This window comes from Lithobates pipiens, unplaced genomic scaffold (assembly GCF_037356315.1).
Source record: "Lithobates pipiens isolate NorthernLeopardFrog02 unplaced genomic scaffold, aLitPip1_a1.2 Scaffold_16, whole genome shotgun sequence".
NCBI classification, from domain to species: Eukaryota; Metazoa; Chordata; class Amphibia; order Anura; family Ranidae; genus Lithobates; species Lithobates pipiens.
Genome location: NW_027507748.1, coordinates 1,266,729 through 1,284,172, shown reverse-complemented (window position 1 = coordinate 1,284,172; position 17,444 = coordinate 1,266,729). Strand labels below are relative to the sequence as shown.

The 17,444-nt window shown below is 48.3% G+C and overlaps 1 protein-coding gene across 1 annotated transcript in view; it reads right to left on the bottom strand.

Moving 5' to 3' along the window:
- The window catches only part of UBASH3A (ubiquitin associated and SH3 domain containing A), a 243,320-nt gene extending 230,177 nt beyond the window's left edge, over positions 1-13,143 (bottom strand). Inside the window, exon 1 of the mRNA XM_077479393.1 lies at positions 13,004-13,143. Within this exon, the coding sequence (XP_077335519.1) occupies positions 13,004-13,128 (125 nt within the window). The 5' untranslated portion in view covers positions 13,129-13,143. The remainder of the gene's footprint in view (positions 1-13,003) is intronic.
- Between the last annotated feature and the right edge of the window lie 4,301 nt (positions 13,144-17,444).

Below are 17,444 nucleotides of genomic sequence, written 5' to 3'. Positions count from 1 at the left end.
CACACCACTTCACTGTCCCTATATAGGACTGTACCCCATCACCCTCCATTATCACCACCCTTTATCATCCATACCAACCACACCACTTCACTGTCCCTATATAGGACTGTACCCCATCACCGTCCATTATCACCACCCTTTATCATCCATCCATACCCACCACACCACTTCACTGTCCCTATATAGGACTGTACCCCATCACCCTCCATTATCACCACCCTTTATCATCCATACCCACCACACCACTTCACTGTCCCTATATAGGACTGTACCCCATCACCGTCCATTATCACCACCCTTTATCATCCATACCAACCACACCACTTCACTGTCCCTATATAGGACTGTACCCCATCACCCTCCATTATCACCGCCCTTTATCATCCATACCAACCACACCACTTCACTGTCCCTATATAGGACTGTACCCCATCACCATCCATTATCACCACCCTTTATCATCCATACCAACCACACCACTTCACTGTCCCTATATAGGACTGTACCCCATCACCCTCCATTATCACCGCCCTTTATCATCCATACCAACCACACCACTTCACTGTCCCTATATAGGACTGTACCCTATCACCATCCATTATCACCGCCCTTTATCATCCATACCAACCACACCACTTCACTGTCCCTTTATAGGACTGTACCCCATCACCGTCCATTATCACCACCCTTTATCATCCATACCAACCATACCACTTCACTGTCCCTATATAGGACTGTACCCCATCACCGTCCATTATCACCACCCTTTATCATCCATACCCACCACACCACTTCACTGTCCCTATATAGGACTGTACCCCATCACCGTCCATTATCACCACCCTTTATCATCCATACCAACCACACCACTTCACTGTCCCTATATAGGACTGTACCCCATCACCCTCCATTATCACCACCCTTTATCATCCATACCAACCACACCACTTCACTGTCCCTATATAGGACTGTACCCCATCACCCTCCATTATCACCACCCTTTATCATCCATACCAACCACACCACTTTACTGTCCCTATATAGGACTGTACCCCATCACCGTCCATTATCACCACCCTTTATCATCCATACCAACCACACCACTTCACTGTCCCTATATAGGACTGTACCCCATCACCCTCCATTATCACCACCCTTTATCATCCATACCAACCACACCACTTCACTGTCCCTATATAGGACTGCAGCCCATCACCCTCCATTATCACCACCCTTTATCATCCATACCAACCACACCACTTCACTGTCCCTATATAGGACTGTACCCCATCACCATCCATTATCACCGCCCTTTATCATCCATACCAACCACACCACTTCACTGTCCCTATATAGGACTGTACCCCATCACCGTCCATTATCACTACCCTTTATCATCCATACCCACCACACCACTTCACTGTCCCTATCTAGGACTGTACCCCATCACCGTCCATTATCACCACCCTTTATCATCCATACCAACCACACCACTTCACTGTCCCTATATAGGACTGTACCCCATCACCGTCCATTATCACCACCCTTTATCATCCATACCAACCACACCACTTCACTGTCCCTATATAGGACTGTACCCCATCACCCTCCATTATCACCGCCCTTTATCATCCATACCAACCACACCACTTCACTGTCCCTATATAGGACTGTACCCCATCACCATCCATTATCACCACCCTTTATCATCCATACCAACCACACCACTTCACTGTCCCTATATAGGACTGTACCCCATCACCATCCATTATCACCGCCCTTTATCATCCATACCAACCACACCACTTCACTGTCCCTATATAGGACTGTACCCCATCACCGTCCATTATCACCACCCTTTATCATCCATACCCACCACACCACTTCACTGTCCCTATATAGGACTGTACCCCATCACCGTCCATTATCACCACTCTTTATCATCCATACCCACCACACCACTTCACTGTCCCTATATAGGACTGTACCCCATCACCCTCCATTATCACCGCCCTTTATCATCCATACCAACCACACCACTTCACTGTCCCTATATAGGACTGTACCCCATCACCGTCCATTATCACCACCCTTTATCATCCATACCAACCACACCACTTCACTGTCCCTATATAGGACTGTACCCCATCACCGTCCATTATCACCACCCTTTATCATCCATACCAACCACACCACTTCACTGTCCCTATATAGGACTGTACCCCATCACCATCCATTATCACCGCCCTTTATCATCCATACCAACCACACCACTTCACTGTCCCTATATAGGACTGTACCCCATCACCGTCCATTATCACCGCCCTTTATCATCCATACCCACCACACCACTTCACTGTCCCTATATAGGACTGTACCCCATCACCATCCATTATCACCGCCCTTTATCATCCATACCAACCACACCACTTCACTGTCCCTTTATAGGACTGTACCCCATCACCGTCCATTATCACCACCCTTTATCATCCATACCAACCACACCACTTCACTGTCCCTATATAGGACTGTACCCCATCACCCTCCATTATCACCACCCTTTATCATCCATACCAACCATACCACTTCACTGTCCCTATATAGGACTGTACCCCATCACCGTCCATTATCACCACCCTTTATCATCCATACCCACCACACCACTTCACTGTCCCTATATAGGACTGTACCCCATCACCGTCCATTATCACCACCCTTTATCATCCATACCAACCACACCACTTTACTGTCCCTATATAGGACTGTACCCCATCACCCTCCATTATCACCACCCTTTATCATCCATACCAACCACACCACTTCACTGTCCCTATATAGGACTGTACCCCATCACCCTCCATTATCACCACCCTTTATCATCCATACCAACCACACCACTTCACTGTCCCTATATAGGACTGCAGCCCATCACCCTCCATTATCACCACCCTTTATCATCCATACCAACCACACCACTTCACTGTCCCTATATAGGACTGTACCCCATCACCATCCATTATCACCGCCCTTTATCATCCATACCAACCACACCACTTCACTGTCCCTATATAGGACTGTACCCCATCACCGTCCATTATCACCACCCTTTATCATCCATACCCACCACACCACTTCACTGTCCCTATCTAGGACTGTACCCCATCACCGTCCATTATCACCACCCTTTATCATCCATACCAACCACACCACTTCACTGTCCCTATATAGGACTGTACCCCATCACCGTCCATTATCACCACCCTTTATCATCCATACCCACCACACCACTTCACTGTCCCTATATAGGACTGTACCCCATCACCCTCCATTATCACCACCCTTTATCATCCATACCAACCACACCACTTCACTGTCCCTATATAGGACTGTACCCCATCACCGTCCATTATCACCACCCTTTATCATCCATACCAACCACACCACTTCACTGTCCCTATATAGGACTGTACCCCATCACCATCCATTATCACCACCCTTTATCATCCATACCAACCACACCACTTCACTGTCCCTATATAGGACTGTACCCCATCACCATCCATTATCACCGCCCTTTATCATCCATACCAACCACACCACTTCACTGTCCCTATATAGGACTGTACCCCATCACCGTCCATTATCACCACCCTTTATCATCCATACCCACCACACCACTTCACTGTCCCTATATAGGACTGTACCCCATCACCGTCCATTATCACCACCCTTTATCATCCATACCCACCACACCACTTCACTGTCCCTATATAGGACTGTACCCCATCACCCTCCATTATCACCACCCTTTATCATCCATACCCACCACACCCCTTCACTGTCCCTATATAGGACCGTACCCCATCACCGTCCATTATCACCACCCTTTATCATCCATACCAACCACACCACTTCACTGTCCCTTTATAGGACTGTACCCCATCACCATCCATTATCACCACCCTTTATCATCCATACCAACCACACCACTTCACTGTCCCTTTATAGGACTGTACCCCATCACCATCCATTATCACCACCCTTTATCATCCATACCAACCACACCCCTTCACTGTCCCTATATAGGACCGTACCCCATCACCGTCCATTATCACCACCCTTTATCATCCATACCAACCACACCACTTCACTGTCCCTATATAGGACTGTACCCCATCACCATCCATTATCACCACCCTTTATCATACATACCAACCAAACCACTTCACTGTCCCTATATAGGACTGTACCCCATCACCCTCCATTATCACCGCCCTTTATCATCCATACCCACCACACCACTGCACTGTCCCTATCTAGGACTGTACCCCATCACCATACATTATCACCACCCTTTATCATCCATACCCACCTCACCACTTCACTGTCCCTATATAGGACTGTACCCCATCACCCTCCATTATCACCTCCCTTTTTCATCCATACCAACCACACCACTTCACTGTCCCTATATAGGACTGTACCCCATCACCGTCCATTATCACCGCCCTTTATCATCCATACCAACCACACCACTTCACTGTCCCTATATTGGACTGTACCCCATCACCCTCCATTATCACCACCCTTTATCATCCATACCAACCACACCACTTCACTGTCCCTATATAGGACTGTACCCCATCACCCTCCATTATCACCACCCTTTATCATCCATACCCACCACACCACTTCACTGTCCCTATATAGGACTGTACCCCATCACCCTCCATTATCACCACCCTTTATCATCCATACCAACCACACCACTTCACTGTCCCTATATAGGACTGTACCCCATCACCCTCCATTATCACCACCCTTTATCATCCATACCCACCACACCACTTCACTGTCCCTATATAGGACTGTACCCCATCACCGTCCATTATCACCACCCTTTATCATCCATACCAACCACACCACTTCACTGTCCCTATATAGGACTGTACCCCATCACCGTCCATTATCACCACCCTTTATCATCCATACCCACCACACCACTTCACTGTCCCTATATAGGACTGTACCCCATCACCGTCCATTATCACCGCCCTTTATCATCCATACCCACCACACCACTTCACTGTCCCTATATAGGACTGTACCCCATCACCGTCCATTATCACCACCCTTTATCATCCATACCAACCACACCACTTCACTGTCCTTATATAGGACTGTACCTCATCACCCTCCATTATCACCACCCTTTATCATCCATACCAACCACACCACTTCACTGTCCCTATATAGGACTGTACCCCATCACCGTCTATTATCACCGCCCTTTATCATCCATACCAACCACACCACTCCACTGTCCCTATATAGGACTGTACCCCATCACCGTCCATTATCACCACCCTTTATCATCCATACCAACCACACCACTTCACTGTCCCTATATAGGACTGTACCCCATCACCGTCTATTATCACCACCCTTTATCATCCATACCAACCACACCACTTCACTGTCCCTATATAGGACTGTACCCCATCACCCTCCATTATCACCACCCTTTATCATCCATACCAACCACACCACTTCACTGTCCCTATATAGGACTGTACCCCATCACCGTCCATTATCACCACCCTTTATCATCCATACCCACCACACCACTTCACTGTCCCTATATAGGACTGTACCCCATCACCGTCCATTATCACCGCCCTTTATCATCCATACCCACCACACCACTTCACTGTCCCTATATAGGACTGTACCCCATCACCGTCCATTATCACCACCCTTTATCATCCATACCAACCACACCACTTCACTGTCCTTATATAGGACTGTACCTCATCACCCTCCATTATCACCACCCTTTATCATCCATACCAACCACACCACTTCACTGTCCCTATATAGGACTGTACCCCATCACCGTCTATTATCACCGCCCTTTATCATCCATACCAACCACACCACTCCACTGTCCCTATATAGGACTGTACCCCATCACCATCCATTATCACCACCCTTTATCATCCATACCCACCACACCACTTCACTGTCCTTATATAGGACTGTACCCCATCACCGTCCATTATCACCACCCTTTATCATCCATACCAACCACACCACTTCACTGTCCTTATATAGGACTGTACCCCATCACCGTCCATTATCACCACCCTTTATCATCCATACCAACCACACCACTTCACTGTCCCTATATAGGACTGTACCCCATCACCATCCATTATCACCACCCTTTATCATCCATACCAACCACACCACTTCACTGTCCCTATATAGGACTGTACCCCATCACCCTCCATTATCACCACCCTTTATCATCCATACCCACCACACCACTTCACTGTCCCTATATAGGACTGTACCCCATTACCGTCCATTATCACCACCCTTTATCATCCATACCAACCACACCACTTCACTGTCCTTATATAGGACTGTACCCCATCACCGTCCATTATCACCACCCTTTATCATCCATACCAACCACACCACTTCACTGTCCCTATATAGGACTGTACCCCATCACCCTCCATTATCACCACCCTTTATCATCCATACCCACCACACCACTCCACTGTCCCTATATAGGACTGTACCCCATCACCATCCATTATCACCACCCTTTATCATCCATACCCACCACACCACTTCACTGTCCTTATATAGGACTGTACCCCATCACCGTCCATTATCACCACCCTTTATCATCCATACCAACCACACCACTTCACTGTCCCTATATAGGACTGTACCCCATCACCCTCCATTATCACCACCCTTTATCATCCATACCCACCACACCACTTCACTGTCCTTATATAGGACTGTACCCCATCACCGTCCATTATCACCACCCTTTATCATCCATACCAACCACACCACTTCACTGTCCTTATATAGGACTGTACCTCATCACCCTCCATTATCACCACCCTTTATCATCCATACCAACCACACCACTTCACTGTCCCTATATAGGACTGTACCTCATCACCCTCCATTATCACCACCCTTTATCATCCATACCAACCACACCACTTCACTGTCCCTATATAGGACTGTACCCCATCACCCTCCATTATCACCACCCTTTATCATCCATACCCACCACACCACTTCACTGTCCCTATATAGGACTGTACCCCATCACCGTCCATTATCACCACCCTTTATCATCCATACCCACCACACCACTTCACTGTCCCTATATAGGACTGTACCCCATCACCGTCCATTATCACCACCCTTTATCATCCATACCAACCACACCACTTCACTGTCCCTATATAGGACTGTACCCCATCACCGTCCATTATCACCACCCTTTATCATCCATACCCACCACACCACTTCACTGTCCCTATATAGGACTGTACCCCATCACCGTCCATTATCACCACCCTTTATCATCCATACCAACCACACCACTTCACTGTCCTTATATAGGACTGTACCCCATCACCCTCCATTATCACCACCCTTTATCATCCATACCAACCACACCACTTCACTGTCCCTATATAGGACTGTACCCCATCACCCTCCATTATCACCACCCTTTATCATCCATACCAACCACACCACTTCACTGTCCCTATATAGGACTGTACCCCATCACCGTCCATTATCACCACCCTTTATCATCCATCCATACCAACCACACCACTTCACTGTCCCTATATAGGACTGTACCCCATCACCCTCCATTATCACCGCCCTTTATCATCCATACCAACCACACCACTTCACTGTCCCTATATAGGACTGTACCCCATCACCATCCATTATCACCACCCTTTATCATCCATACCAACCACACCACTTCACTGTCCCTATATAGGACTGTACCCCATCACCGTCCATTATCACCACCCTTTATCATCCATACCAACCACACCACTTCACTGTCCCTATATAGGACTGTACCCCATCACCGTCCATTATCACCACCCTTTATCATCCATACCCACCACACCACTTCACTGTCCCTATATAGGACTGTACCCCATCACCGTCCATTATCACCACCCTTTATCATCCATACCAGCCACACCACTTCACTGTCCCTATATAGGACTGTACCCCATCACCGTCCATTATCACCGCCCTTTATCATCCATACCAACCACACCCCTTCACTGTCCCTATATAGGACTGTACCCCATCACCGTCCATTATCACCGCCCTTTATCATCCATACCAACCACACCACTTCACTGTCCCTATATAGGACTGTACCCCATCACCATCCATTATCACCACCCTTTATCATCCATACCAACCACACCACTTCACTGTCCCTATATAGGACTGTACCCCATCACCATCCATTATCACCGCCCTTTATCATCCATACCAACCACACCACTTCACTGTCCCTATATAGGACTGTACCTCATCACCCTCCATTATCACCACCCTTTATCATCCATACCAACCACACCACTTCACTGTCCCTATATAGGACTGTACCCCATCACCGTCCATTATCACCACCCTTTATCATCCATACCCACCACACCACTTCACTGTCCCTATATAGGACTGTACCCCATCACCGTCCATTATCACCACCCTTTATCATCCATACCAACCACACCACTTCACTGTCCCTATATAGGACTGTACCCCATCACCGTCCATTATCACCGCCCTTTATCATCCATACCAACCACACCACTTCACTGTCCCTATATAGGACTGTACCTCATCACCCTCCATTATCACCACCCTTTATCATCCATACCCACCACACCACTTCACTGTCCCTATATAGGACTGTACCCCATCACCATCCATTATCACCACCCTTTATCATCCATACCAGCCACACCACTTCACTGTCCCTATATAGGACTGTACCCCATCACCGTCCATTATCACCACCCTTTATCATCCATACCAGCCACACCACTTCACTGTCCCTATATAGGACTGTACCCCATCACCCTCCATTATCACCGCCCTTTATCATCCATACCCACCACACCACTTCACTGTCCCTATATAGGACTGTACCCCATCACCGTCCATTATCACCACCCTTTATCATCCATACCCACCACACCACTTCACTGTCCCTATATAGGACTGTACCCCATCACCCTCCATTATCACCACCCTTTATCATCCATACCAACCACACCACTTCACTGTCCCTATATAGGACTGTACCCCATCACCATCCATTATCACCGCCCTTTATCATCCATACCCACCACACCACTTCACTGTCCCTATATAGGACTGTACCCCATCACCATCCATTATCACCACCCTTTATCATACATACCAACCACACCACTTCACTGTCCCTATATAGGACTGTACCCCATCACCCTCCATTATCACCGCCCTTTATCATCCATACCCACCACACCACTGCACTGTCCCTATCTAGGACTGTACCCCATCACCATCCATTATCACCACCCTTTATCATCCATACCCACCTCACCACTTCACTGTCCCTATATAGGACTGTACCCCATCACCCTCCATTATCACCTCCCTTTTTCATCCATACCAACCACACCACTTCACTGTCCCTATATAGGACTGTACCCCATCACCGTCCATTATCACCGCCCTTTATCATCCATACCAACCACACCACTTCACTGTCCCTATATTGGACTGTACCCCATCACCCTCCATTATCACCACCCTTTATCATCCATACCCACCACACCACTTCACTGTCCCTATATAGGACTGTACCCCATCACCATCCATTATCACCACCCTTTATCATACATACCAACCACACCACTTCACTGTCCCTATATAGGACTGTACCCCATCACCCTCCATTATCACCACCCTTTATCATCCATACCAACCACACCACTTCACTGTCCCTATATAGGACTGTACCCCATCACCCTCCATTATCACCACCCTTTATCATCCATACCCACCACACCACTTCACTGTCCCTATATAGGACTGTACCCCATCACCATCCATTATCACCACCCTTTATCATACATACCAACCACACCACTTCACTGTCCCTATATAGGACTGTACCCCATCACCCTCCATTATCACCACCCTTTATCATCCATACCCACCACACCACTTCACTGTCCCTATATAGGACTGTACCCCATCACCCTCCATTATCACCACCCTTTATCATCCATACCAACCACACCACTTCACTGTCCCTATATAGGACTGTACCCCATCACCCTCCATTATCACCACCCTTTATCATCCATACCCACCACACCACTTCACTGTCCCTATATAGGACTGTACCCCATCACCGTCCATTATCACCACCCTTTATCATCCATACCCACCACACCACTTCACTGTCCCTATATAGGACTGTACCCCATCACCGTCCATTATCACCGCCCTTTATCATCCATACCAACCACACCCCTTCACTGTCCCTATATAGGACTGTACCCCATCACCGTCCATTATCACCGCCCTTTATCATCCATACCCACCACACCACTTCACTGTCCCTATATAGGACTGTACCCCATCACCGTCCATTATCACCACCCTTTATCATCCATACCAACCACACCACTTCACTGTCCTTATATAGGACTGTACCTCATCACCCTCCATTATCACCACCCTTTATCATCCATACCAACCACACCACTTCACTGTCCCTATATAGGACTGTACCCCATCACCGTCTATTATCACCGCCCTTTATCATCCATACCAACCACACCACTCCACTGTCCCTATATAGGACTGTACCCCATCACCGTCCATTATCACCACCCTTTATCATCCATACCAACCACACCACTTCACTGTCCCTATATAGGACTGTACCCCATCACCGTCTATTATCACCACCCTTTATCATCCATACCAACCACACCACTTCACTGTCCTTATATAGGACTGTACCTCATCACCCTCCATTATCACCACCCTTTATCATCCATACCAACCACACCACTTCACTGTCCCTATATAGGACTGTACCCCATCACCCTCCATTATCACCACCCTTTATCATCCATACCCACCACACCACTTCACTGTCCCTATATAGGACTGTACCCCATCACCGTCCATTATCACCACCCTTTATCATCCATACCCACCACACCACTTCACTGTCCCTATATAGGACTGTACCCCATCACCGTCCATTATCACCACCCTTTATCATCCATACCAACCACACCACTTCACTGTCCCTATATAGGACTGTACCCCATCACCGTCCATTATCACCACCCTTTATCATCCATACCCACCACACCACTTCACTGTCCCTATATAGGACTGTACCCCATCACCGTCCATTATCACCACCCTTTATCATCCATACCAACCACACCACTTCACTGTCCTTATATAGGACTGTACCCCATCACCCTCCATTATCACCACCCTTTATCATCCATACCAACCACACCACTTCACTGTCCCTATATAGGACTGTACCCCATCACCCTCCATTATCACCACCCTTTATCATCCATACCAACCACACCACTTCACTGTCCCTATATAGGACTGTACCCCATCACCGTCCATTATCACCACCCTTTATCATCCATCCATACCAACCACACCACTTCACTGTCCCTATATAGGACTGTACCCCATCACCGTCCATTATCACCACCCTTTATCATCCATACCAACCACACCACTTCACTGTCCCTATATAGGACTGTACCCCATCACCGTCCATTATCACCACCCTTTATCATCCATACCCACCACACCACTTCACTGTCCCTATATAGGACTGTACCCCATCACCGTCCATTATCACCACCCTTTATCATCCATACCAGCCACACCACTTCACTGTCCCTATATAGGACTGTACCCCATCACCGTCCATTATCACCACCCTTTATCATCCATACCAACCACACCCCTTCACTGTCCCTATATAGGACTGTACCCCATCACCGTCCATTATCACCGCCCTTTATCATCCATACCAACCACACCACTTCACTGTCCCTATATAGGACTGTACCCCATCACCATCCATTATCACCACCCTTTATCATCCATACCAACCACACCACTTCACTGTCCCTATATAGGACTGTACCCCATCACCATCCATTATCACCGCCCTTTATCATCCATACCAACCACACCACTTCACTGTCCCTATATAGGACTGTACCTCATCACCCTCCATTATCACCACCCTTTATCATCCATACCAACCACACCACTTCACTGTCCCTATATAGGACTGTACCCCATCACCGTCCATTATCACCACCCTTTATCATCCATACCCACCACACCACTTCACTGTCCCTATATAGGACTGTACCCCATCACCGTCCATTATCACCACCCTTTATCATCCATACCAACCACACCACTTCACTGTCCCTATATAGGACTGTACCCCATCACCGTCCATTATCACCGCCCTTTATCATCCATACCAACCACACCACTTCACTGTCCCTATATAGGACTGTACCTCATCACCCTCCATTATCACCACCCTTTATCATCCATACCAACCACACCACTTCACTGTCCCTATATAGGACTGTACCCCATCACCGTCCATTATCACCACCCTTTATCATCCATACCCACCACACCACTTCACTGTCCCTATATAGGACTGTACCCCATCACCGTCCATTATCACCACCCTTTATCATCCATACCAGCCACACCACTTCACTGTCCCTATATAGGACTGTACCCCATCACCCTCCATTATCACCACCCTTTATCATCCATACCCACCACACCACTTCACTGTCCCTATATAGGACTGTACCCCATCACCCTCCATTATCACCACCCTTTATCATCCATACCAACCACACCACTTATCTCAAACTCGTTTCTATGACTTTCTGTGCCTTATCACCATAACTCATCTAGAACTGGAACTTCTCTCTCTCCAGTAATACAGAATAAGGACATTTCATTATGAGGACATCACCTCCCCGGCACAATGACATTCCTATGCAGGGAGAGAGTGGGGTCCACAAGTCACATGTTGGGGGTCAGTACTCACGCTTGGTGCACCGGGAAGCCCCGGTGGAGAAGTCCATCCAGGAGTGAAGGTTCTGCCTTAGTTTTACTTCTGATTTTGGCGTAGAGCGGAGCAGCGAGTGCCATGTTACCGGCAGCCTGTGACATCCTGTCCCTGACACAGAGGAGGTGGGGGAGGTGTGAACCCACACACTGATATCATCTACTCCTTATACACTATATATACTTCTACAGGCGCTCCCCGGGCTACAAACAAGACAGGGACTGTGGAGGTTTCTTGTGTTAAGTAGAATCTGTAATTCTGAACTGGTACATTATTAAAGTGTCGCTCCAGTCCAAAAAATCTATTTTTAAGCTTTTTGTAAAACATAGGGAAGGGTTATCACCCCTGTATAATTTGTTTTGCTGTCTGTGCCCCTCTTCAGAAGATTTCACCTCACTTTCTGTCCCAATGACAAATAGATTTTGAAAATTTGGGGTTTTTAGTGAAACAAGGATTGGTGATAAATCATCAGTGGAGAGGAGACTCGTTTCCCCATATTGACTCTTACAGGAGAGAATTTCCCCTCCTAGGGGGAGATTTCATCTCACTTCCTGTTGTCTCCTTCTGTTTGTAAGTCGGGGACGGCCTGTATTTATCTCCCTGCTTACAATGCCCCTCTAGTCCTAATACACGGCTTGGCAGGACATTTCCAGCACCTGGAATTAAGATGTATCCTTTGGAATATATTTCATTTATTTTCCCCAAAACACTAAATGTGAAGGAGCATAAAAACTTTATTGTGACACAAATGTGAAAAAACTGACATTTGCTGGAAAGTATTCAACCCCCAACAGTGATCCTTGCTAGAACTTCTTCATGTGATCAGCAGAGTGCGATTCCCCAGACGGCTCCTCACAGGTGTCTATCTCTGAGGTTCTCTGGTGTGTTCCTCGGACCCCGGGGCCACGCTCCTACCTCAGATTATCAGTTTGCAGTTCCCCAGACGGCTCCTCACAGGTGTCTATCTCTGAGGTTCTCTGGTGCGTTCCTCGGACCCCGGGGCCACGCTCCTACCTCAGATTATCAGTTTGCAGTTCCCCAGATGGTTCCTCACAGGTGTCTATCTCTAAGGTTCTCTGGTGTGTTCCTCGGACCCCGGGGCCACGCTCCTACCTCAGATTATCAGTTTGCAGTTCCCCAGACGGCTCCTCACAGGTGTCTATCTCTGAGGTTCTCTGGTGCGTTCCTCGGACCCCGGGGCCACGCTCCTACCTCAGATTATCAGTTTGCAGTTCCCCAGATGGTTCCTCACAGGTGTCTATCTCTAAGGTTCTCTGGTGCGTTCCTCGGACCCCGGGGCCACGCTCCTACCTCAGATTATCAGTTTGCAGTTCCCCAGATGGTTCCTCACAGGTGTCTATCTCTAAGGTTCTCTGGTGCGTTCCTCGGACCCCGGGGCCACGCTCCTACCTCAGATTATCAGTTTGCAGTTCCCCAGATGGTTCCTCACAGGTGTCTATCTCTAAGGTTCTCTGGTGTGTTCCTCGGACCCCGGGGCCACGCTCCTACCTCAGATTATCAGTTTGCAGTTCCCCAGATGGCTCCTCACAGGTGTCTATCTCTGAGGTTCTCTGGTGCGTTCCTCGGACCCCGGGGCCACGCTCCTACCTCAGATTATCAGTTTGCAGTTCCCCAGATGGTTCCTCACAGGTGTCTATCTCTAAGGTTCTCTGGTGCGTTCCTCGGACCCCGGGGCCACGCTCCTACCTCAGATTATCAGTTTGCAGTTCCCCAGATGGTTCCTCACAGGTGTCTATCTCTAAGGTTCTCTGGTGTGTTCCTCGGACCCCGGGGCCACGCTCCTACCTCAGATTATCAGTTTGCAGTTCCCCAGATGGTTCCTCACAGGTGTCCATCTCTGAGGTTCTCTGGTGCGTTCTTTGGGCCCCGGGGCCACGCTCCTACATCAGATTATCAGTTTGCAGTTCCCCAGATGGCTCCTTACAGGGGCCTCCCTCTGAAGGTTCTCTGGTGTGTTCCTCGGACCCCGGGGCCACGCTCCTACATCAGATTATCAGTTTGCAGTTCCCCAGATGGCTCCTTACAGGGGCCTCCCTCTGAAGGTTCTCTGGTGTGTTCCTCGGCCCCCAAGGGCCATACTCCCATATCAGATTAATCGTTTGCAGTTCCCCAGATGGCTCCTCACAGGTGCCTCCCTCTAAAGATTCTCTGGTGGGTTCCTTGGCCCTCGAGGGCCGTACTCCCATATCAGATTCTCGGTTTGGAGTTCCCCAGATGACTCCTCATAGGTGTCTCCCCCTGTGGTTCCCTGAAGGCGTGGTTTTGCCTCTGAAACAGTTCCTGATTGGCTACTAGAAGCCAGTCTTTTCTTCAGGGGTCCCTGAGGTGGCTCTCTGACAGCTTCTCTAGATCTCGTCATCCCCGGCATCTACCACCTCCATCATCCCACCGGCTCCAGTCGGGACTGTTACCACCACTGATGATTTTACACTGAACCTTGTCGGCGCATCACCATTGTTTCGTTATTTCTGTTGGTTAGCTTAGCCCCTCATACACCATCCAATTCTGATTGCACAGATTCAGTTCTGACTTTTTGTTCATTTTTTTTTTCAGTTGCACTTCTGTTTGCCAAAAAGACATTCCATATCACACCAGCTACATGTGTGTGTGTGGTGCATGTCCAACCCTTGATAGGAGAAATCATCGCAACTGATGACATTGTTACTCCCGGAGGAGATCGTCAGTTCTAGAGAAATGCTCCAATAATGCCTTTCAATGGAACTAAACCTGTTCGATTTTAGTCAACTAAAACTAAAATGGCATCTTAGACTATGACTACGACTAAAACGAAATCCAAATGTGATGTCAAAGATAACATCGGGGTCTGTAAACTGTACAGAGGAGGTACATTGGAAGATCCTCGGGGGACGCACCCAACATGCCATACTTTCTGATCCTCTGACTCTACCATTCACGCCTCTACTGAATCCAAGTTCAACCCCCGTACTGCTCAAGCGCTGCACCTGCGCAGAACGGGCCAGACCTGTGTGGTGTCGTGTTTTATGTCCTGTGTGTTTTATTTGTCTGTAGACATTTAAGGTCTGAGTATTTAGGCTCAGCTTTATGAACTGCACTTTTGTAAATAACAAATTTTGATACTTAATAAAATTGATTAGTTAAATCAATCAATTTGATCTATTAATTGTTGCTAGTAGTAACCCCTTATTAGCCTGGTTCTATCGGGCTATTCCCCCCCTTTTTCTTTTTCATATGCTTAAGGTTATGGCAACAACGTCCTAAAGGGTGAATGATCCATCATTGGTCACTTTATGTATCCCGTGTACTAGTGCTTAATTGCTTTCCCATTCCCCATTTTTCCCTTAATATTTTTTTGATGGGGGTTGTAGGAGAACAGAAGCCGTCCGGCTGATGGGGGTTATAGGCAGGGCTGATGCAAGGATTTTTGACACCCTAGAGGCAAAACCTAATTTTTCCGCCCCCCCTTGGCTCCACCCCTTCCCCTGCCCATGTATACCTCACCTTTTTATTGAAGCGCCCATCAAATGAAGCCTACCAGTGCCCATCAAAGGAAGCCTACCAGCGCCCATCAAAGGAAGCCTACCAGCGCCCATCAAAGGAAGCCTACCAGCGCCCATCAAAGGAAGCCTACCAGCGCCCATCAAAGGAAGCCTACCAGCGCCCATCAAATGAAGCCTACCAGCGCCCATCAAATGAAGCCTACCAGTGCCCATCAAATGAAGCCTACCAGTGCCCATCAAAGGAAGCCTACCAGCGCCCATCAAATGAAGCCTACCAGAGCCCATCAAATGAAGCCTACCAGCGCCCATCAAAGGAAGCCTACCAGCGCCCATCAAATGAAGCCTACCAGCGCCCATCAAATGAAGCCTACCAGAGCCCATCAAATGAAGCCTACCAGCGCCCATCAAAGGAAGCCTACCAGCGCCCATCAAATGAAGCCTACCAGCGCCCATCAAAGGAAGCCTACCAGAGCCCATCAAATGAAGCCTACCAGCGCCCATCAAAGGAAGCCTACCAGCGCCCATCAAATGAAGCCTACCAGCGCCCATCAAATGAAGCCTACCAGCGCCCATCAAAGGAAGCCTACCAGCGCCCATCAAATGAAGCCTACCAGCGCCCATCAAATGAAGCCTACCAGCGCCCATCAAAGGAAGCCTACCAGAGCCCATCAAATGAAGCCTACCAGCGCCCATCAAAGGAAGCCTACCAGCGCCCATCAAATGAAGCCTACCAGCGCCCATCAAAGGAAGCCTACCAGCGCCCATCAAAGGAAGCCTACCAGCGCCCATCAAATGAAGCCTACCAGCGCCCATCAAATGAAGCCTACCAGCGCCCATCAAATGAAGCCTACCAGCGCCCATCAAAGGAAATCTACCAGCACCCATCAAATGAAGCCTAACAACACCCATCAAAGGAAGCC